The following is a 23,564-nucleotide window of genomic DNA, read 5'->3' as shown; positions in this document are numbered from 1 at the left end:
CTTTCGATCACAAAAAGGCATGAAAGTCCGAGGTGCGTCCTTTCTGGCCAGAGGCAGGGGTAGAGGAAAGAAGATGCACAATACAGCTAGTTCCCAGGAACAAAAGTCCTCCCCGGCTTCCACTAAATCCACCGCATGACGCTGGGGCTCCACAGGCGGAGCCAGGCCCGGTGGGGGCGCGTCTCCGAAATTTCAGCCACAAGTGGGTTCACTCCCATGTGGATCCCTGGGCTATAGAGATTGTGTCTCAGGGATACAAGCTGGAATTCGAGGAGATGCCCCCTCACCGATACCTCAAATCGGCCCTGCCAGCTTCCCCCTTAGAGAGGGAAATAGTGTTAGCTGCAATTCACAAATTGTATCTTCAGCAGGTGGTGGTCAAGGTTCCCCTCCTTCAACAAGGAAAGGGTTATTATTCGACCATGTTTGTGGTACCGAAACCGGACGGTTCGGTCAGACCCATATTGAATTTAAAATCCCTGAACATATACCTGAAAAGGTTCAAGTTCAAGATGGAATCGCTCAGAGCGGTCATCGCAAGCCTGGAAGGGGGGGATTTTATGGTGTCTCTGGACATAAAGGATGCTTACCTTCATGTCCCCATTTATCCACCTCATCAGGCGTACCTCAGATTTGTGGTACAGGATTGTCATTACCAATTCCAGACGTTGCCGTTTGGTCTCTCCACGGCACCAAGAATATTTACCAAGGTGATGGCGGAAATGATGGTGCTCCTGCGAAAGCAGGGGGTCACAATTATCCCATACTTGGACGATCTCCTCATCAAGGCGAGGTCCAGGGAGCAGTTGCTGATCAGTGTAGCACACTCTCGGGAAGTGTTACAGCAGCACGGCTGGATTCTAAATATTCCAAAGTCGCAGCTGATTCCTACGACGTGTCTGCCCTTCCTGGGCATGATTCTGGACACAGACCAGAAGAAGGTTTTTCTCCCGACGGAGAAGGCGCAGGAACTCATGACACTGGTCAGAGACCTCTTAAAACCAAGACAAGTGTCGGTGCATCACTGCACGCGAGTCCTGGGAAAGATGGTCTCGTACGAGGCCATTCCCTTCGGCAGGTTCCATGCGAGGACCTTTCAATGGGATCTGTTGGACAAGTGGTCCGGATCACATCTACAGATGCATCGGCTGATCACCCTATCCCCCAGGGCCAGGGTGTCTCTTCTGTGGTGGCTGCAGAGTGCTCACCTTTTCGAGGGCCGCAGATTCGGCATTCAGGACTGGGTTCTGGTGACCACGGATGCAAGCCTCCGAGGGTGGGGGGCAGTCACGCAGGGAAGAACTTTCCAAGGTCTGTGGTCAAGTCAGGAGACTTGCCTTCACATCAATATTCTGGAACTAAGGGCCATATACAACGCCCTAAGTCAAGCGGAGACCCTGCTTTGCGACCATTCGGTGCTGATTCAGTCAGACAACATCACCGCAGTGGCTCATATAAACCGCCAAGGCGGCACAAGGAGCAGGGTGGCGATGGCGGAAGCCACCAGAATTCTTCGCTGGGCGGAGAATCACGTAAGAGCACTGTCAGCAGTGTTCATTCCGGGAAGCAGACTTCCTCAGCAGGCACGACCTCCACCCGGGAGAGTGAGGACTTCATCAAGAAGTCTTCGCGCAGATTGCAAGTCGGTGGGAACTGCCACAGGTGGACATGATGGCATCCCGCCTCAACAAAAAGCTACAGAGGTATTGCGCCAGGTCAAGAGACCCTCAGGCGATAGCTGTAGACGCACTAGTGACACCATGGGTGTTCCAGTCGGTTTATGTATTTCCTCCTCTTCCTCTCATACCCAAGGTGCTGAGAATCATAAGAAAAAGAGGAGTGAGAACAATACTCATTGTTCCAGATTGGCCAAGAAGGACTTGGTATCCAGAGTTGCAAGAAATGCTCACAGAGGACCCATGGCCTCTGCCTCTAAGACAGGACCTGTTGCAACAGGGACCATGTCTGTTACAAGACTTACCGCGGCTGCGTTTGACGGCATGGCGGTTGAACGCCGGATCCTAGCAGAAAAAGGCATTCCGGATGAGGTTATTCCTACGCTGATAAAGGCTAGGAAGGACGTGACGGCTAAACATTATCACCGTATATGGCGAAAATATGTTGCTTGGTGTGAGGCCAGGAATGCCCCTACGGAGAAATTCCAGCTGGGCCGTTTCCTTCACTTCCTACAGTCGGGAGTGACTTTGGGCCTAAAATTGGGTTCCATTAAGGTCCAGATTTTGGCCCTATCCATTTTCTTTCAAAAAGAACTGGCTTCTCTTCCTGAAGTCCAGACGTTTGTAAAGGGAGTGCTGCATATTCAGCCTCCTTTTGTGTCTCCAGTGGCACCTTGGGATCTTAACGTGGTGTTGAGTTTCCTGAAATCACACTGGTTTGAGCCTCTCAAAACCGTGGAATTAAAATTTCTCACCTGGAAGGTGGTCATGCTATTAGCCTTGGCTTCAGCTAGGCGTGTGTCAGAATTAGCGGCTTTGTCACATAAAAGCCCCTATCTGGTTTTCCATATGGACAGGGCAGAATTGCGGACCCGTCCACAATTTCTGCCAAAAGTGGCGTCATCCTTTCATATGAACCAACCCATTGTGGTGCCTGTGGCTACTCGTGACTTGGAGGATTCCGAGTTAATTGATGTGGTCAGGGCTTTGAAGGTTTATGTAGCCAGAACGGCTAGGGTCAGGAAAACAGAATCTTTGTTTATCCTGTATGCTTCCAACAAGCTTGGTGCTCCTGCTTCAAAGCAAACTATTGCTCGCTGGATCTGTAATACGATTCAGCAGGCTCATTCTGCGGCTGGATTGCCGCTGCCAAAATCAGTTAAGGCCCATTCCACTAGGAAGGTGGGCTCTTCTTGGGCGGCTGCCCGAGGGGTCTCTGCATTACAGCTGTGCCGAGCGGCTACTTGGTCAGGTTCAAACACTTTTGCAGTTCTACAAGCTTGGTACCCTGGCTGAGGAGGAACTTGTGTTTGCTCATTCGGTGCTGCAGAGTCATCCGCACTCTCCCGCCCGTTTGGGAGCTTTGGTATAATCCCCATGGTCCTTACGGAGTCCCCAGCATCCACTAGGACGTTAGAGAAAATAAGATTTTACTTACCGGTAAATCTATTTCTCGTAGTCCGTAGTGGATGCTGGGCGCCCGTCCCAAGTGCGGACTTCTTCTGCAATACTTGTATATAGTTATTGCTTAAATAAGGGTTATGTTGGTTGCACCAGGGTTGATCTGATGCTCCATTGTTATTCATACTGTTAACTGGGTAAGTTTATCACAAGCTATACGGTGTGATTGGTGTGACTGGTTTGAGTCTTGCCCTGGATTCCAAAATCCTTTCCTTGTACTGTCAGCTCTTCCGGGCACAGTTTCTTTAACTGAGGTCTGGAGGATGGACATAGAGGGAGGGAGCCAGAGCACACCAGTATCCAAATTCTTTCTTAAAGTGCCCTGTCTCCTGCAGAGCCCGTCTATTCCCCATGGTCCTTACGGAGTCCCCAGCATCCACTACGGACTACGAGAAATAGATTTACCGGTAAGTAAAATCTTCTTTTTTGTTTATTAGATTTTTGCTAATTTATTAAAAATAAAAAAACTAATAAATCACATGTACATAAGTATTCCCAGCCTTTGCCATGAAGCTCAAAATTAAGCTCAGGTGCATCCTGTTTCCACTGATCATCCTTGAGATGTTCCTGCAGCTTAATTGGAGTCCACCTGTGGTAAATTCAGTTGATAGGACATGATTTGGAAAGGCACACATCTGTCTATATAAGGTCCTACACTTGACAGTGCATGTCTGAGCACAAACCAAGCATGAAGTCAAAGGAATTGTCTGTAGACCTCAGAGACAGGATTGTCTCAAGGCACAAATCTGGGGAAGGGTACAGAAAAATATCTGCTGCTTTGAAGGTCCCAATGAGCACCGTGGCCTCCATCATCCGTAAACGAAAGAAGTTCAGAACCACCAGAACTCTTCCTAGAGCTGACCGGCGGTCTAAACTGAGCGATCGGGGAGAAGAGCACTAGTCAGGGAGGCCCTAGAACCTGATGGTCACTCTGCCAGAGCTACAGCATTCCTCTGTGGAGAGAGGAGACCCTTCCAGAAGGACAACCATCTCTGCAGCAATCCACTAATCAGGCCAAAAACTGTTTTCATGTTGTCATTATGGGGTATTGTGTGTAGAATTTTGAGGGGAAAAAATAAATTTTCTCTAACGTCCTTGAGGATGCTGGGACTCCGTAAGGACCATGGGGAATAGACGAGCTCCGCAGGAATTAGGGCACTTTAAGAAAGCTTTGGACTCTGGGTGTGCACTGGCTCCTCCCTCTATGCCCCTCCTCCAGACCTCAGTTTTACACTGTGCCCAGAGCAGGATGGGTGCACTGCAGAGAGCTCTCCTGAGTTCTCTGCCTAAAAGCATTTTTGTTTGGATTTTTCTCTCTACTTTTTCTTCTTTTTCACAGGGAGCACTGCTGGCAACAGGCTCCCTGCATCGAGGGACTGAGGAGAGAGGAGCAGACCTTCTTGTCTAAGATAGGCTCTGCTTCCTCGGCTACTGGACACCATTAGCTCCAGAGGGGGTGAACGCAGGTTCTTACTGGGCGTCCACCCCCGGAGCCGCGCCGCCGTTCTCCTCACAGAGCTAGAAGTACAGAAGGCGGCAGACGCCTTCAGCTTCACGGAGGTAACGCACAGCACTGCAGCTGTGCGTCATTGCTCCCATACACCTCACACACTCCGGTCACTGTAAGGGTGCAGGGCGCAGGGGGGGGGGGGGGGGGGGGCGCGCCCTGGGCAGCAATATAAACACCTCTTATGGCGAAAGACAATATACATGTACAGGTGGGCACTGTACATGTATATAAAAGAGCCCCCGCCATATTTTTGTAAGTTTGAGCGGGACAGAAGCCTGCCACCGAGGGGGCGGGGCTTCTCCCTCAGCACTCACCAGCGCCATTTTCTCTCCACAGCAACGCTGAGAGGAAGCTCCCCGGACTCTCCCCTGCTTACACACGGTGAAGGGGTGTTTAAAAGAGAGGGGGGGGGCACATAATTGGCGGATAACATATTATACAGCGCTGCTGGGGAAAAACATTTTGTGTTGGTCTCCAGGATCATTGCGCTTGGGTGTGTGCTGGCATACTCTCTCTCTGTCTCTCCAAAGGGCCTTGACAGGGATACTGTCTTCAGGAAAGGGGTTCCCTGTGTGTGTGTGAAGTGTGTCGGTACGCGTGTGTCGACATGTTTGACGAGGAAGGCTCGCTTAATGTGGAGGGGGAGTGCTTGAAGTCATGTCGCTGTCGGCAATGCCGACACCGGAATGGGTGGAAATGCTGAGTGTCTTGAATGCAAATGTTAATCTATTGCATAAAAGGTTAGACGAGGCAGAAGCTAGGGATCAGTCAGGTAGCCAGTCCATGCCTGTCCCTGTGGCGCCAGGCCCTTCGGGGTCTCAGAAGCGCACCATATCCCAGATCGATGACACAGATACTGACTCTAGTGTCGACTATGAAGATGCAAAATTACAGCCGAAGGTGGCAAAAGGTATTCGGTACATGATTATTGCCATTAAAGAGGTTTTGCATATTACTGAAGAACCCCCGGTCCCTGACACGAGGGTACACATGTATAAAGGGAAAAAGCCTGAAGTCACCTTTACATCCTCATTTGAACTAAGTGAATTGTGCGAAAAGGCTTGGGAATCTCCGGATAGGAGACCACAAGTTCCCAAAAGGATTCTTATGGCGTATCCTTTTCCACAAACTGATAGGATACGCTGGGAATCTTCGCCTAAAGTAGACAAGGCGCTGACACACTTGTCCAAAAAGGTGGCACTGCCTTCTCAGGATACGGCTTCCCTCAAGGAACCTGCTGACCGCAGGCAGGAAATTACCTTGAAGCACATTTACACTCATTCAGGTACTATTGCTAGACCGGCTATGGCGTCGGCCTGGGTTTGTAGTGCGGTTGTGGCAAGGGCAGATTCCTTATCTACGGAGATTGACACCTTTAGATAGGGATGCTATTCAAATGACCATAGAGCATATCAGAGATGCTGCCTTGTATATGAGAGATGCTCAGAGAGACATTGTTTATTAAGCTCCAGAATAAATGCTATGTCTATTTCTGCTAGGCGGCTCTTGTGGACCCGACAGTGGACGGGAGATGCCGATTCAAAGCGGCATATGGAGTCCTTGCCTTACAAAGGGGAGGAGTTGTTTGGAGACGGCCTCTCGGACCTTGTCTCTACGGCTGGTAAGTCGAATTTCTTACCTTATGTCCGCCTGCAGCATACAAAAAAGGCACCTCATTATCAAATGCAGTCCTTTCGTTCCAATAAAAACAAAAAAGGTACGGGGATCATCCTTTGTTGCCAGAGGGAAAGGTAGGGGAAAGAAGCTGCACACAGCTAGTTCCCAAGAGCAAAAGTCCTCCCCTGCCTCTGTAAAGTCCACCGCATGACGCTGGGGCTTCCCGGGGGGAGGCAGATCTAGTGGGGGCTCGTCTTCGGTTTTTAGGCCACGTCTGGGTTCACTCGCAGATGGATTCCTGGGCATTAGAGATTGTTTCTCAGGGATACAGGCTGGAATTCGAAGACTTGCCTCCTCGCCGGTTTTTCAAATCGGCTCTGCCGGCTTCCCCGTCAGAGAGGGAGCTAGTGTTGGCGGCAATCCAAAAATTGTATATTCAACAGGTGATTGTCACAGTTCCTCATCTCCAGCAAGGAGAGGGATATTACTCGACCCTGTTTGTGGTTCCGAAACTGGACGGTTCGGTCAGACCCATTTTAAACCTAAAATCTCTGAACCTGTACTTGAAGAGGTTCAAGTTCAAGAAGGAATCACTCAGGGCGGTCATCGCCAGCCTGGAGGGGGGGGGGGGGGATTGGATGGTGTCCCTGGACATAAAGGATGCATACCTTCATGTTCCGATATTCCCCCACCCTCATCAGGCGTTCCTGAGATTTGCAGTGCAGGGCTGTCACTACCAATTTCAGACGTTGCCGTTTGGGCTTTCCACGGCCCCGAGGATTTTCACCAAGGTAATGGCGGAAATGATGGTGCTCCTGCGCAGGCAGGGGGTCACAATTATCCCATACTTGGACGATCTCCTCATAAAGGCGAGATCTCGGGAGAAGTTGCTGGACAGTGTGTCTCTGTCCATGAAGACGTTGCAGATACACGGCTGGATTCTCAATATACCGAAGTCCGAGCTAGTCCCTACAACGCGTCTGACCTTTTTGGGCCTGATTCTAGACACAGACCAGAAAAAGGTTTTTCTTCCGATCGAAAAGGTTCAGGAGCTCATAGCCATGGTCACGAACCTCTTAAAACCAAAAAAGGTTTCAGTGCATCATTGCACGCGGGTCCTGGGGAAGATGGTGGCTTCATACGAGGCCATCCCTTTCGGCAGGTTCCATGCGAGGACCTTTCAATGGGACCTCTTGGACAAGTGGTCCGGGTCCCATTTACGAATGCATCAAAGGATCACCCTGTCTCCCAGGACCAGGGTATCTCTCCTGTAGTGGCTGAACGGTGCTCACCTGCTAGAGGGTCGCAGGTTCGGCATTCAGGACTGGGTCCTGGTGACCACGGACGCAAGCCTCCGAGGCTGGGGAGCAGTAACACAGGGAAGAAATTTCCAAGGTCTCTGGTCAAACCTAGAGACTTGTCTCCACATCAACGTCCTGGAGTTGAGGGCCATATACAACGTCCTGTGTCAAGCGGAGGAATTGCTTCTGAGAAAACCGGTTCTGATTCAGTCGGACAACGTCACGGCAGTGGCTCATATAAACCGGCAAGGCGGAACAAGGAGCAGAGTGGCCATGGCAGAAGCGACCAGGATTCTACGCTGGGCGGAAGACCATGTAAGCGCACTATCAGCAGTGTTCATCCCGGGGGTGGACAACTGGGAGGCGGACTTCCTCAGCAGGCACGACCTGCATTCGGGAGAGTGGGGACTTCATCAAGAAGTCTTCGCACAGATCACGGATCGATGGGGACTGCCTCAAATCGACATGATGGCATCCCGTCTCAACAAAAAGCTAAAGCGGTATTGCGCCAGGTCAAGGGACCCTCAGGCGGTAGCGGTAGACGCTCTGGTGACACCTTGGGTGTTCAGATCGGTCTATGTGTTTCCTCCTCTTCCTCTCATACCCAAAGTGTTGAGAATAATAAGAATGAGCAGGGTAAGAACAATCCTCATTGTTCCAGATTGGCCACGGAGGACTTGGTATCCGGAGCTGCAAGAGTTGCTCACAGAAGATCCGTGGCCTCTTCCTCTAAGGCAGGACCTGCTGCGGCAGGGGCCCTGTCTGTTCCAAGACTTACCGCGGCTGCGTTTGACGGCATGGCGGTTGAACGCCGGATCCTAGCGGAAAAAGGAATTCCGGAGGAAGTCATTCCTACCCTGATCAAGGCTAGGAAAGACGTGACGTTTAAAACATTATCACCGTATATGGCGGAAATATGTTTCTTGGTGTGAGGCCAGAGCTGCTCCTACGGAGGAGTTCCATTTGGGCCGTCTGCTTCACTTCCTTCAAACAGGAGTGACTTTGGGCCTAAAATTAGGGTCCATAAAGGTTCAAATTTCGGCCTTATCCATTTTCTTTCAAAGAGAATTAGCCTTTTGTGAAGGGGGTGCTGCATATTCAGCCTCCCTTTGTGCCTCCGGTGGCGCTTGGGATCTTAACGTGGTGTTATGTTTCCTCAAGTCACCTTGGTTTGAACCACTCAAAAGTGTGTAGTTGAAATACCTTACGTGGAAAGTGGTCATGTTGTTGGCATTACCTTCGGCTAGACGTGTTTCAGAATTGGCGGCTTTATCACATAAAAGCCCATACTTGGTTTTTCACGTGGATAGGGCAGAGTTGAGGACTCGTCCTCAATTTCTGCCAAAGGTGGTCTCCTCTTTTTCATATGAACCAACCTATTGTCGTGCCTGTGGCTACACGGGACTTGGAGTATTCCGAGTCCCTGGATGTGGTCAGGGCTTTGAAGATTTATGTGACCAGAACGGCTAGAATCAGGAAGACTGAAGCTCTGTTTGTTCTGTATGCGGCCAACAAGGTTGGCGCTCCTGCTTCAAAGCAGACTATTGCTCGCTGGATCTGTAACACGATTCAGCAGGCGCATTCTACGGCAGGATTGCCGTTACCGAAATCGGTTAAGGTCCATTCCACTAGGAAAGTGGGCTCTTCTTGGGCGGCTACCCGAGGGGTCTCGGCATTACAGTTGTGCCGAGCAGCTACTTGGTCGGGGTCTAACACCTTTGCAAAGTTCTATAAGTTTGATACCCTGGCTGAGGAGGACCTCCTGTTTGCTCAATCGGTGCTGCAGAGTCATCCGCACTCTCCGACCCGTTTGGGAGCTTTGGTATAATCCCCATGGTCCTTACGGAGTCCCAGCATCCTCAAGGACATTAGAGAAAATAAGATTTTACTTACCGGTAAATCTATTTCTCGTAGTCCGTAGAGGATGCTGGGCGCCCGTCCCAAGTGCGGACTTCTTCTGCAAGACTTGTATATAGTTATTGCTTACATAAGGGTTATGTTATAGTTTATCGGTTGAACCGTGGCTATGTTGTTGTTCATACGGGTGTCGTACGGTATGCCGGCGCTCGGTCTCCCGGCGCCCAGCATACCGGCGCCGGGAGCCCAACCACCGGCATACCGACAGCGTGGCGAGCGCAAAGGAGCTACGCGCGTCACACTATTTTATTCTCCCTCCAGGGGGGTCGTGGACCCCCACGAGGGAGAATAGTTGTCGGTATGCCGGGTGTCGGGATTCCGGCGCCGGTATACTGTGCGCCGGGATCCCGACATTCGGCATACAGAAGACCACCCGTTCATACTGTTAACTGGGTAGTTTATCACAAGTTATACGGTGTGGCTGGTATGGATGTCGCCCTTAGATTTACAAAAATCCTTCCTCATACTGTCCATCTCCTCTGGGCACAGTTTTCCTAACTGAGGTCTGGAGGAGGGGCATAGAGGGAGGAGCCAGTGCACACCCAGAGTCCAAAGCTTTCTTAAAGTGCCCTATCTCCTGCGGAGCCCGTCTATTCCCCATGGTCCTTACGGAGTCCCAGCATCCTCTACGGACTACGAGAAATAGAATTACCGGTAAGTAAAATCTTATTTATTCCATTTTGGAATAAGGCTGTAACATAACAAAATGTGGAAAAAGTGAAGCGATGTGAATGGTGTTCATTCTAGCACCCTGCACCTGTCACAGCCTGTGCAGTTCCTCTTTCCTGCTTGGGGTGTCACTCTCTGCTCTTCTGCTTATAGTACACTCTGATTTGTGTCTCGGCACTGAGATAAAAACCATAGTATGATAGAAGCACCAGAGCAGACAGCGACACCCCAGGCAAGAAAGAGGAACTGCACGGACTGTGACAGGTGCAGGGTTCTAGAATGAACACTAGAATACTTTCGGGATGCACTGTACATACAACTAAACAATGAAAAATCTTTCCTTCTATCCCCACCAGTGCACACTCTTGGAGAATTAAATTACTGACACCACTTTAGTTTTGTTTTACTTATTTGTGTGTTTGTTTTAATTTTTTATATAGTTGTGGAGGATCTTTTAAAATACTTCAGTATTATGCTTCATTAATGTTTATAATATGTTGTTTTTCTTTGTGTATACACATTGTAATATCTGCACGCTCACAGGCATTTATTGCAGAAGATATGCCCCACCAGCCACAAATACCCTGTTCCACCACTACAACATGGAGGAGGTTAGAGAAGAGCGATGGTTGAAGAGTTCTTCTTGAGTTCTCATAGAACGGAGCAGCTGATTGGTTGCCATGGCCAACTTCTCCACAGGCTCACTTCTCCACTATTTTCACTGCTTCATGAATAGACCCCTGAGTCTTCAGACAACATATAAACTGAATCCTAAATATATGGTCAAGCTAGCCCTCTATTTGTGTACTGTATGTGTGTATCTTTCTAATTAGAATTATTAGAAGTATTGTGAGTTTCAGAAGATGATTTCTGTAAGTGTAGAATGGTGTTTCATGGCCAAACGAAGTCCACTGTGAAATGTTAATTTGAATCGTGTGCTTCATTTTGTAGGTGTTGGGGAAATCCTGTAAGCCCATCCCAGGTGAGTTAATTTGCCTGTATCTTGAATCTGTCACTTTCCTGCTATTGCTTAGTTCCTTGCTGAGTTGTGAGAGACATTGGGAAACTGCAGTTTTATGTAGCCTTAACCTATCAATGAAAATGGCTGTGAAGCAGTATTTGTATGTTTGTATGTAGATATGTTGTCGCAAATTGCTTGTCTAAAGGGGATCAGTATGAGATCCTGGTGGTGGGCATCCTGGCAGTCAGGAGTCCAACGCCGGGATCCCGGCGGCGATCGCAGCGCGTCCTTTCGTTTGCTCGCTGCGCTAGCCACATTTCGTGCCCCATGGCGACCTCCCAAGTGGGGAAAACAGCTGGTGGTCGGAACTCCAACCGCCGGTGTTGCAGATGGCGTCGGTATATTGACCTCCGGGATCCTGTCCATTAGATAGCCCTTAACGTCTATTTTGCTTGGCTGATTATTTTGCAGACAACGTTGTTATGAAGTAAAAGAAAAAAATGGTTTTAGTGAGGATATTTGGCATTTTATGTTTTTAATGGAACTTAAAATCCATCTATTTCAGCTTCTAATGCTTGTTTAAATTCATTTTCATAATACATACAATCTGATAAGGATTATTGGGGGTGAATCAGATCCTGATCGTAGATGTGCTAAATTTAGCACATCTGCAATCAGCTTCCCTGACATGCGGGGGGACACCCAACACAGGGCTAGTCCACCCCGCATGTCAGGCCCTGCCCCGTTGCACAAGGACAAAAGCATCGCACAGCAGCGATGCTTTTGTACTGGTAGAGTAGCTCTCCACCAGCGCAGCTCATGTACGCTGGCAGTGAGCTACTCGTCGCTGCTCGGGTCGCAGCGGCTGCGTGTGACGTCATGCAGCAGCCGCGGGCCGCCCCCCCAACGGTCCGGGCACACTTGCGTTGCCCAGACCGCGCCCCTTAAACGGCAGCCAAACGCCACTGGCCCGTCCAGTGACCACCTTTGCCTGTCAGTCAGGCAGAGGCGATCGCAGGGCTAAGACAGCCGTCGCATGTGCAGTTCAGACCTGATCGCTGTTGTGCGAACACGCACAGCAGCCATCAGGTCTGAATTAGCCCCATTGTACGATTATAATTAAGAAATGGTTTTTCTGTGCATGTTCAGATCCCAAGTAAAGTGCTTGCATTGTTCTGTCTGAAAGTATAATAGTAACAGGTCATTACTACACACAGTTAGATTTTTAACTAGCTTATGTGCCCAGTTACCACCGGGCAAAGATTTGCTGGGTGGAACATTTTACCCCTTTTCACCCCCTTAGGAGTTGAATTTGTTTTTTAAATCCCTGCTTAGTGGGAGGCTGCAAATACCTGTCAGTTTCCAGACCACTCAACAGGTCACATATTCCAGGTCAACCAGCAGGTGCATAGGGAGCACAATGGAGATGCATTGTAAATGGCAGGTGGACATTTTGCCACATAACTCCATAACAAAGTAACCAATTACAACGCCAATATTTTTCTGCAAATATAAGACCAAGACCTTTAAGTTGCATACGACATGCCTTGTTCAGACAAACGCATCATAGAAATGTCACTCAAAAAAGTCATTCTGCTTTTAATATGTATAGATAGTGGGTGGTGCAGTTTTAAGGCGAACTCCTGCCAAAAGTTTACATATAGGGGGACATTCCGAGTTGTTCGCTCGGTAAAAATCTTCGCATCGCAGCGATTTTCCGCTTAATGCGCATGCGCAATGTCCGCACTGCGACTGCGCCAAGTAAATTTGCTATGCACTTAGGAATTTTACTCACGGCATTTTCATCGTTCCGGCGATCGTAATGTGATTGACAGGAAATGGGTGTTACTGGGCGGAAACAGGCCGTTTTATGGGCGTGTGGGAAAAAACGCTACCGTTTCCGGAAAAAACGCAGGAGTGGCCGGAGAAACGGGGGAGTGTCTGGGCGAACGCTGGGTGTGTTTGTGACGTCAAACCAGGAACGACAAGCAGTGAAATGATCGCAGATGCCGAGTAAGTCTGGAGCTACTCAGAAACTGCTACGAGGTGTGTAATCGCAATATTGCGAATACATCGTTCGCAATTTTAAGATGCTAAGATTCACTCCCAGTAGGCGGCGGCTTAGCATGAGCAAATCTGCTAAAATCCACTTGCGAGCGAACAACTCGGAATGACCCCCATAGTTTTGAGTAATTTGATGTTTTAAGATGATACGGATTGTATTACTTACTTGTAAGCTAGTCCGTTTCAGATAGTGCTGTGGTTGTTGTCCTCCTCTTTTATGCAAATAGGTATATCTGTAAAATTGTATGTCATAGGTGTGTTTTTTTTTTTTTTTTTTTATGTTTTTTGGCTAAATATTATAACTGTATCTTCCTTCTTGTGTTCCCTCAGTTATGCTCCTAGGAGTTACCATCCTCCGGAAGAAATACCCATTGACCAAGTACCTGTGTGTACTACTCATAGTGCTAGGAGTAGCTCTGTTTATGTACAAGCCCAAGAATACCAGTCCCACAGATGATGATCACATATTTGGCTATGGAGAACTTTTGCTGGTACTGATTTAATACAGTTTATATGACTTTTATGTTGAGTGTAGTTGTTGCTTGGAAAATTTCCTTTGTAAATTGAAATATAACAATTGCATGTTCTGCCTAATGCTTGTCCGTATATGTACAAGACAGGAAGGGTCATAGTTGTGCAGTTACCCCCTCCCCACTTTGAGCTGCATAATTGATATATCCTAACAGAGAGGATGCATGTGATGGGCACAACTGCTCACTATCCATCTCTCACTGTGCAGATGTGGAGGAGGGAGACTGGCCAATTCTCTGCCTGCTGAAATAGTAACTCATTCTGCTGGTTACTGGACTGTTTTCCAAGCAACAGTACGGGGGGTACGTACAAATAGTTTTTTTTTCTCTTTCATCAATGGCTGGGGTACGCTGGACCATTGGATTGCTGTAGGGCTGTAGAAGCTGGCACCTAAAACCTATCAATAAAGCCTAAGATTCTCCTCTCCACAACTACCTCCAGAGTTGGATATGTTTTTTGGGGTCTGCCCTTGCAGCCCTACTACTGAGTTAAATTTGGTTTTCTTTAATAACCTTGTATTTCTTCTTATTTACGTGCTGCTAGCAGCAGGGAGAACAGTGGCTGTAGGGATTGTGTGTGGTTATTCATGCTTCAGCGCAGCGTGAGGAGTTGAACAGCAACGCTCCTCTTCTTGCACTCTAGACTCCCTGAGATCTCCTGGACCCGTGGACAGGTGTGCACTTTCACCCTGTTGGAGGGTGACAGCTCTGTCCCGTGTGGCCCACTGCCATTGTACTGCGTTTACTTGGGCGGTTTCCCTGGCAGGGAGTGTGCTCCCTACAGGCAGCTCTGGTCAGCGGGCTGAACCAGGTCTTTCCCTGGAACAAGGTTCCTAGAGTTTAACAGGCACGATGCAGGGGGGTGGAGCTGCAGAAATATGTGCCAGCCAGCTCCTATTTCCTGCACGCAACCGATCTGCAGACACCATTCCTATGTGGGCTGCTTATCAGTGGTGCGGCACAGACTCTGATGTCGCATTCGGTTCCGCTCTTCTACATCTGGGGTTTTCCCTTTTTGTTTCCTTCCTTCCTTCCTTCGTGAAATTGATCCACTAGAGGGCAATCTGCCAGAGACAGGTTTTTCCTTGGCAGCGGTTCTGCTCCAAAGGCCAGATATTCTGGGGCCATCCCAACCAGTCCAGTCGCAAGTAGGTATCCATCTGCTCCTGTTCAGAGCCCCGTGGGTGGAGTCTGCTTCAGGCCCCTAGGTGCTGGGTATCATTTCCAGGGATTATATAATCGACCTCAGGGGTCCTCCACCAAGGCGGTTTTTATTTTGCCACCTATTTTTCCCTGTGACGTGGATAGGAGGGGTGGCCTTTGATCAGGCTATAAATGCTCTGCTTTCAAAAGGGGTGATTACTCCAGAATCTGGAACTTAACTCTACCCTATTCCTTGTTCGGAAGACTAACAACTCTTTCCTGCCAATTTTGACTCTCTTCCCCTTAAACACCGGGTTTTGGGTGGATTATTATAGGATGGAATATCTCCAATTGGGGATCCACGGCATAGAAGCCAACAACTTTATGGCCTCACTGGACCTCAGGGATGTATACCCCCGATACATTTATGTATAGCTTCATGTTCCTATTCATACCCCTTTCAGACTGCCTGAGGCGGGTCACACCCGGGAGCCTGACACGGGAGCTCCCAGGGTGCGACTTGCCTCATTGCTGGATTAGTGACGTCAGCGGTGACTGCGCTTGCAGATCACATGAGATCTAAGCGCCGCCCGTATACACACTGAACGGGAAACAAGTCTCATCGACCCAGCTCCCGTTCACACCACACAGCGAGCCGGGTTGAACTCTAGTTCAACCCTGCTTGCTACTAGGGTTGAAATACCGGGTGGCTTGACCCGGTATTTCTCTTACGTCCTTGGGCATACTGGGAATCCATTTAGTACCATGGGTTATAGACTGGTCCACTAGGAGCCTTGGCCACTTCAAGAATTTTCTCTGACGTCCTAGTGGATGCTGGGAACTCCGTAATGACCATGGGGAATAGCGGGCTCCGAAGGAGACTGGGCACTCTAAGAAAGAATTAGGACTACCTGGTGTGTACTGGCTCCTCCCTCTATGCCCCTCCTCCAGACCTCCGTTAGAATCTGTGCCCGGCTCGAGCTGGATGGACACTAGGGGCTCTCCTGAGCTTCTAGAAAAGAAAGTATATTTAGGTTTTTTATTTTCAGTGAGATCTGCTGGCAACAGACTCACTGCTACGAGGGACTTAGGGGAGAGAAGCGAACCTACCTGCTTGTAGCTAGCTTGGGCTTCTAGGCTACTGGACACCATTAGCTCCAGAGGGATCGAACACAGGCCCAGCCTCGGTCGTCCGGTCCCGGAGCCGCGCCGCCGTCCCCCTTGCAGAGCCAGAAGCAAGAAGAACGTCCAGGAAATCGGCGGCTGAAGACTCTGGTCTTCATTAAGGTAGCGCACAGCACTGCTGCTGTGCGCCATTGCTCCCCATGCACACCTCACACTACGGTCACTGATGGGTGCAGGGCGCTGGTGGGGAGGCGCGCCTGGGCTGCAATAAGATTACCTTACATTGGCAAAAAATACACATAATATAGTCATTAAGACTATATATGTGTAAAATCCCCTGCCATATATCCATAAAAAAAAAGCGGGAGAAGTCCGCCGTGAAGGGGGCGGGGCTCTCTCCCTCAGCACACTGGCGCCATTTCCTCTCTCAGCTCCGCTGGAAGAACGCTCCCCAGGCTCTCCCCTGCAGTTTCCAGGCTCAATAGGGTAAAAAAGAGAGGGGGGGCACTAAATTTAGGCGCAAATACTAACTATATATATATATATATATATATATATATATATATATATATATATATATATATAATCTGCTATAGGGTAAAATCACTCATTATAGTGTACATCCCTGTGATTTATAGCGCTGTGGTGTGTGCTGGCATACTCTCTCTCTCTGTCTCCCCAAAGGACTTTGTGGGGTCCTGTCCTCAGTCAGAGCATTCCCTGTGTGTGTGCGGAGTGTCGGTACGGCTGTGTCGACATGTTTGATGAGGAGGCTTATGTGGAGGCGGAGCAGGTGCCGATAAATGTGATGTCACCCCCTGCGGCGTCGACACCTGAGTGGATGGATATGTGGAAGGAATTACGTGACAGTGTCAACTCCTTACATAAGAGGTTTTATGACATAGCAGATGTGGGACAGCCGGCTTCTCAGTCCGTGCCTGCCCAGGCGTCTCAAAAGCCATCAGGGGCTCAAAAACGCCCGCTACCTCAGATGGCAGACACAGATGTTGACACGGATACTGACTCCAGTGTCGACGACGATGAGACTAGTGTACATTCCAATAGGGCCATCCGTTACATGATTACGGCAATGAAAAATGTGTTGCACATTTCTGACATTAACCCTGGTACCACAAAAAAGGGTATTATGTTTGGGGAGAAAAAGCAACCTGTGGTTTTTCCCCCTTCTGAAGTTAAATGAAGTGTGTGATGAAGCGTGGGTTTCCCCCGATAAGAAACTGGTAATTTCCAAAAAGTTACTAAGGGCGTACCCTTTCCCGCCAGAGGATAGGATACGTTGGGAGACATCCCCTAGGGTGGATAAAGCGCTCACACGCTTGTCAAAGAAGGTGGCACTACCGTCTCCGGATACGGCCGCCCTAAAGGAGCCTGCGGATAGAAAGCAGGAGGCTATCCTGAAGTCTGTATATACACACTCGGGTATTATACTGAGACCGGCTATTGCTTCAGCATGGATGTGCAGTGCTGCAGCTGCGTGGTCAGATTCCCTGTCTAATAACTGATACCCTTGACAGGGACACTATATTGCTAACTGTAGAGCATATTAAAGACGTAGTCTTATACATGAGAGATGCACAGAGGGATATTTGCCAACTGGCATCTAGAATAAATGCAATGTCCATTTCTGCCAGGAGAGTATTATGGACTCGGCAGTGGACAGGTGATACGGATTCTAAAAGGCACATCGAGGTTTTGCCTTACAAGGGTGAGGAATTGTTTGGGGATGGTCTCTCGGACCTCGTTTCCACAGCGACAGCTGGGAAGTCGACATTTTTACCCCATGTTCCCTCACAGCCAAAGAAAGCACCGTATTATCAGGTACAGTCCTTTCGGCCCCAGAAAGGAAAGCGGGTTAAAGGCGCGTCCTTTCTGCCCAGAGGCAGAGGTAGGGGGAAAAAGCTGCACCAAACAGCAAGTTCCCAGGAACAAAAGTCCTCTCCCGCTTCCTCTAAGTCCACCGCATGACGCTGGGGCTCCACAGGTGGAGCCAGGTGCGGTGGGGGCCCGTCTCCGGAACTTCAGCGACCAGGGGGTTCGCTCACGGGTGGATCCCTGGATTCTACAAGTGGTATCTCAGAGGTACAAGCTGGAATTCGAGACGTCTCCCCCTCGCCGTTTCCTCAAATCAGCCTTGCCAACTACTCCCCCGGACAGGGAGGCGGTGCTGGAGGCGATTCACAAGCTGTACTCCCAGCAGGTGATAATTAAAGTACCCCTCCTTCAACAGGGACGGTGTTACTATTCCACAATGTTTGTGGTACCGAAACCGGACGGTTCGGTGAGACCCATTTTAAATTTGAAATCCTTGAACACTTATATAAGAAGGTTCAAATTCAAAATGGAATCGCTCAGGGCTGTTATTGCAAGCCTGGACAAAGGGGATTACATGGTATCACTGGACATCAAGGATGCTTACCTGCATGTCCCCATTTACCCTCCTCACCAGGAGTACCTCAGATTTGTGGTACAGGACTGTTATTACCAATTCCAGACGTTGCCGTTTGGTCTGTCCACGGCACCGAGGGTATTTACCAAGGTAATGGCCGAAATGATGATACTCCTTCGAAAAAAGGGAGTTATAATTATCCCGTACTTGGACGATCTCCTTATAAAGGCGAGGTCCAGGGAACAGTTGTTGATCGGAGTAGCACTAGCTCGGGAAGTGCTACAACAGCACGGCTGGATTCTGAATATTCCAAAGTCGCAGCTGGTTCCTACAACGCGTCTACTGTTCCTGGGGATGGTTCTGGACACAGAACAGAAAAAGGTGTTTCTCCCGGAGGAGAAGGCCAAGGAGTTGTCATCTCTAGTCAGAGACCTCCTAAAACCAAAACAGGTGTCGGTGCACCACTGCACGCGAGTCCTGGGTAAGATGGTAGCTTCTTACGAAGCAATTCCATTCGGAAGGTTCCATGCAAGGATCTTTCAGTGGGATCTGTTGGACAAGTGGTCCGGATCGCATCTTCAGATGCATTGGCTGATAACCCTGTCTCCAAGGACCAGGGTGTCGCTGTTGTGGTGGCTGCAGAGTGCTCATCTTCTAGAGGGCCGCAGATTCGGCATACAGGACTGAGTCAGGCAAGGCCCCTGCTTCAACACCAGCCGGTGCTGATCCAGTCAGACAACATCACGGCGGTCGCCCATGTAAACCGTCAGGGCGGCACAAGAAGCAGGATGGCGATGGCAGAAACCACAAGGATTCTCCGATGGGCGGAAAAACATGTGTTAGCACTGTCAGCAGTGTTCATTCCGGGAGTGGACAACTGGGAAGCAGACTTCCTCAGCAGGCACGACCTCCACCTGGGAGAGTGGGGACTTCATCCAGAAGTCTTCCAAATGATTGTACACTGTTGGGAAAGGCCACAGGTGGACATGATGGCGTCCCGCCTCAACAAAAAGCTAAAAAGATATTGCGCCAGGTCAAGGGACCCTCAGGCGATAGCTGTGGACGCTCTAGTGACACCGTGGGTGTACCAGTCGGTTTATGTGTTCCCTCCTCTGCCTCTCATACCCAAGGTACTGAGAATAATAAGAAGGAGAGGAGTAAGAATTATACTTGTGGTTCCGGATTGGCCAAGAAGAGCTTGGTACCCAGAACTTCAAGAAATGATCTCAGAGCACCCATGGCCTCTGCCGCTCAGACAGGACCTGCTGCAGCAGAGGCCCTGTCTGTTCCAAGACTTACCGCGGCTGCGTTTGACGGCATGGCGGTTGAACACCGGATCCTAAAAGAAAAGGGCATTCCGGAGGAAGTCATTCCTACGCTGATTAAAGCTAGGAAAGATGTGACCGTAAGACATTATCACCGCATATGGCGAAAATATGTTGCTTGGTGTGAGGCCAGGAAGGCCCCAACGGAGGAATTTCAGCTCGGTTGATTTCTGCACTTCCTACAGCAGGAGTGACTATGGGCCTAAAATTGGGTTCCATTAAGGTCCAGATCTCGGCTCTGTCGATTTTCTTCCAAAAAGAACTGGCTTCACTGCCTGAAGTTCAGACTTTTGTTAAAGGAGTGCTGCATATTCAGCCCCCTTTTGTGCCTCCAGTGGCACCGTGGGATCTCAACGTGGTGTTGGATTTCCTAAAGTCGCATTGGTTTGAGCCACTTAAAACCGTGGAGCTAAAATACCTCACGTAGAAAGTGGTCATGCTGTTGGCCTTGGCGTCGGCCAGGCGTGTATCAGAGTTGGCGGCTTTGTCATGTAAAAGCCCTTATCTGATTTTTCATATGGATAGGGCGGAATTGAGGACTCGTTCCCAATTCCTTCCTAAGGTGGTTTCAGCTTTTCATGTGAACCAACCTATTGTGGTGCCTGCGGCTACTCTGGACTTGGAGGATTCCAAGTTACTGGACGTAGTCAGGGCCCTGAAAATATGTTTCCAGGACGGCTGGAGTCAGGAAAACTGACTCGCTATTTATCCTGTATGCACCCGACAAGCTGGGTGCTCCTGCTTCTAAGCAGACTATTGCTCGCTGGATCTGTAGCACGATTCAACTTGCACATTCTGCGGCTGGACTGCCGCATCCTAAATCTGTAAAAGCCCATTCCACGAGGAAAGAGGGCTCTTCTTGGGCGGCTGCCCGAGGGGTCTCGGCTTTACAACTTTGCCGAGCTGCTACTTGGTCGGGATCAAACACATTTGCAAAATTCTACAAGTTTGATACCCTGGCTGAGGAGGACCTTGAGTTTGCTCATTCGGTGCTGCAGAGTCATCCGCACTCTCCCGCCCGTTTGGGAGCTTTGGTATAATCCCCATGGTCCTTACGGAGTTCCCAGCATCCACTAGGACGTCAGAGAAAATAAGAATTTACTCACTGGTAATTCTATTTCTCATAGTCCGTAGTGGATGCTGGGCGCCCATCCCAAGTGCGGATTGTCTGCAATACTTGTATACAGTTATTGCCTAACTAAAGGGTTATTGTTATGAGCCATCTGTTCGTGAGGCTCAGTTGTTGTTCATACTGTTAACTGGATATAGTATCACGAGTTGTATGGTGTGATTGGTGTGGCTGGTATGAGTCTTACCCGGGATTCCAAATCCTTTCCTTATTGTGTCAGCTCTTCCGGGCACAGTTTCCCTAACTGAGGTCTGGAGGAGGGGCATAGAGGGAGGAGCCAGTGCACACCAGGTAGTCCTAATTCTTTCTTAGAGTGCCCAGTCTCCTTCGGAGCCCGCTATTCCCCATGGTCCTTACGGAGTTCCCAGCATCCACTACGGACTACGAGAAATAGAATTACCGGTGAGTAAATTCTTATTTTATAGTGTGCGCTGGCTCCTCCCTCTATGCCCCTCCTATCAGACTCTGTTTAGAAAATGTGCCCGGAGGAGCCGGTCACGTCGCTGGAAGCTCCTGAAGAGTTTTCTGCATTTATTTTATATATTTGTTATTTTCAGGCAGGACTGTTTGACACCAGCCTGCCTGCTTCGTGGGACTTAGGGGCCCCCCTAAGTCCCTAAGGGGGACGGGACGGCCCAACCTCTTGAAGGGTTAATTGTCCCGTTCCCCGCTGACAGGACACTAGCTCTTGAGGGAACTATTCGCAAGCCCCACCACGGCGAGCGTACATTCCCGCAGCACGCCGTCACCCCTAATAGAGCCAGAAGAAAGGAGAGTGGTGAGTACGGAGTCTCAGTACACTATATGTGTACACAGTACCCAGACTGGCATTACAGACTTAAAAGGGGGCTGACTCCGTTTTAGTCACAAGATTACCTCAGCCAGTATAAAAAAGAGCGGGAAGACCGCACGCCATTGAAAGGGGCGGGGCTTCTCTATGAACGGATCCAGCAGATCATCAGCGCCATTTTCCTTCTGCATTGGACACAGACGCTGTCTGACAGGGACACGCAGCTCCTCTGGAGAGACTCCAGATTACCTCAGCGGTACCAGGGAGTCATAGCAGAGGGGAAGCGATTTATTAGTGTACTGAATCCCTAATCTAGGTACTTAGTCTGTGACCCGGCTAAGATTGGCATTAGCAGTAAGGGCGCCGTGTGCTGGCTCCATACTATCTCTGTGTCTCCCTGGAAGGGCTCTTTGTAGGTTAATTGTACATTTAACCTGTTCCTGTGTGTGTGTGTGCTGTCACTGTTACAGTATGTCAGGCAAAGAGTGTGTTTCATGTAAGGCACAGTGTTCCACTTCTCCAGGGGGTTTGCTACTGTGTACTCAGTGCAGTGTACCTTCGCAGGCTAGTGGGGCAGAGCCAGCTTGGCTGGACTCCATTAACGGAATGATTTCCAATATTTCTACTAAATTGTCCCGCAATGAGAAAGAGACGCAGTACTTAAGACAATCGATGACTGAGTTTGGAGACTCCGTACCCAAACCAGCGTCTCAGTTCCCTGCCATTTGTCTGCAAAAACGTACTTTGGCCCATATCCTGCAGTCTGACTCTGATGATGAGGGGTCAGACATGGAGGAGGGGGAGGTGGACTCAGAGGTGGGGGAGGCTACTCTATCACAGGGAATAGAGGCTCTTATAGAGGCTATCAGAAGTTTTGCATATCCCTCTTAAGCGGACAGAGGAGACTGAGGAATCTTATTTTAATATAAAAATGAAATCCTCAGCCACTTTTCCTGTGTCAAAGGAACTAAATACCTTGTTTGAAGACCTGTGGGTTAATCCTGATAGCAATCTTTTAGGGATTTGAAATTTCCTATAATCTTTTCCTAATGAGGATTGGAAAAAATGGGAAAATCCACCGATAGTGGATGCATCAGTATCCCGGCTGTCACGGAAAATTGTGTTGCCAAAGGGCTGTTTCACACTGGCTGGGTAGCGGCGCCCAGCAATATACCGGCCGGCTTTTTGCCGTGGCCGCCACACAGAGACACATGAAGAGTAATGTGTCAGTTCGCACGGCTGCCGGCTTGTGGCCGGAAATATCCACTGAAAGGTCCGGCTGCCGGGTCGCGGACGTGCCGTCCTTGTAAGCAGTGAACTGTGTGTGTGAATGGGAGCTTTCACACACGGTGGGTTTTTTTCAAGCCGGTCCTGCTGCTGCGCATGTGCACCGCATTAAAAAATGGCTCAAAGCTGTTGTGTGTGAAAGCCTGCCGGATGGAAAAAAGCGGCACAAAATTTGTCTGGCTTTTTGCCATCCGGTGAGAACTGGTGTGTGTAAAACAGCCCTAAAAGACACGGCTGATTGTAGAATTGAGACTACACTCAAATCCTTGTATACAGCTGCTGGGGTGGCCCAGAGACCCACTATAGCATGTGGATGGATTACTAATCGCCAAATGGTCAGGTAACCTACTTGAGGGGTTAGATACCTTGCCTTAGGGGGAGATTATTTTACTCCTGCAACATATACAGGACTCTGCGAACTTTATGGTGGTAGCCATAAAAGAAATAGGCTTGCACCACTGCTATGGCAGTGTCAGCACGAAGAGGCTTATGGCTACGCCAGTGGACTGCTGACGCGGACTCCAGGAAAGGCGTGGAAGGCCTACCCTTCACAGGAGAGGCCTTATTTGGAGACTAACTAGATAAATGGATCTCCAAAGCTACTGCGGGTAAGTCCACATATCTTCATTCTGCAGCTCCCCCAGCTAGGAAG

General features: G+C 49.4%; 1 protein-coding gene across 1 annotated transcript in view; it reads left to right on the top strand.

Annotated features, from left to right (window-relative positions):
• SLC35B1 (solute carrier family 35 member B1) overlaps positions 1 to 23,564 on the top strand; it is a 117,345-nt gene that overhangs the window by 17,766 nt on the left and 76,015 nt on the right. The window contains exons 4-5 of the mRNA XM_063959879.1: positions 11,103 to 11,133; positions 13,507 to 13,667. Of these exons, the coding sequence (XP_063815949.1) occupies positions 11,103 to 11,133; positions 13,507 to 13,667 (192 nt within the window). The remainder of the gene's footprint in view (positions 1 to 11,102; positions 11,134 to 13,506; positions 13,668 to 23,564) is intronic.

This window comes from Pseudophryne corroboree, chromosome 3, assembly GCF_028390025.1.
Source record: "Pseudophryne corroboree isolate aPseCor3 chromosome 3, aPseCor3.hap2, whole genome shotgun sequence".
Classification (NCBI taxonomy): Eukaryota; Metazoa; Chordata; class Amphibia; order Anura; family Myobatrachidae; genus Pseudophryne; species Pseudophryne corroboree.
Note: the sequence above shows the minus strand (reverse complement) of the source record. Positions and strands in the feature narration are given on the sequence as shown.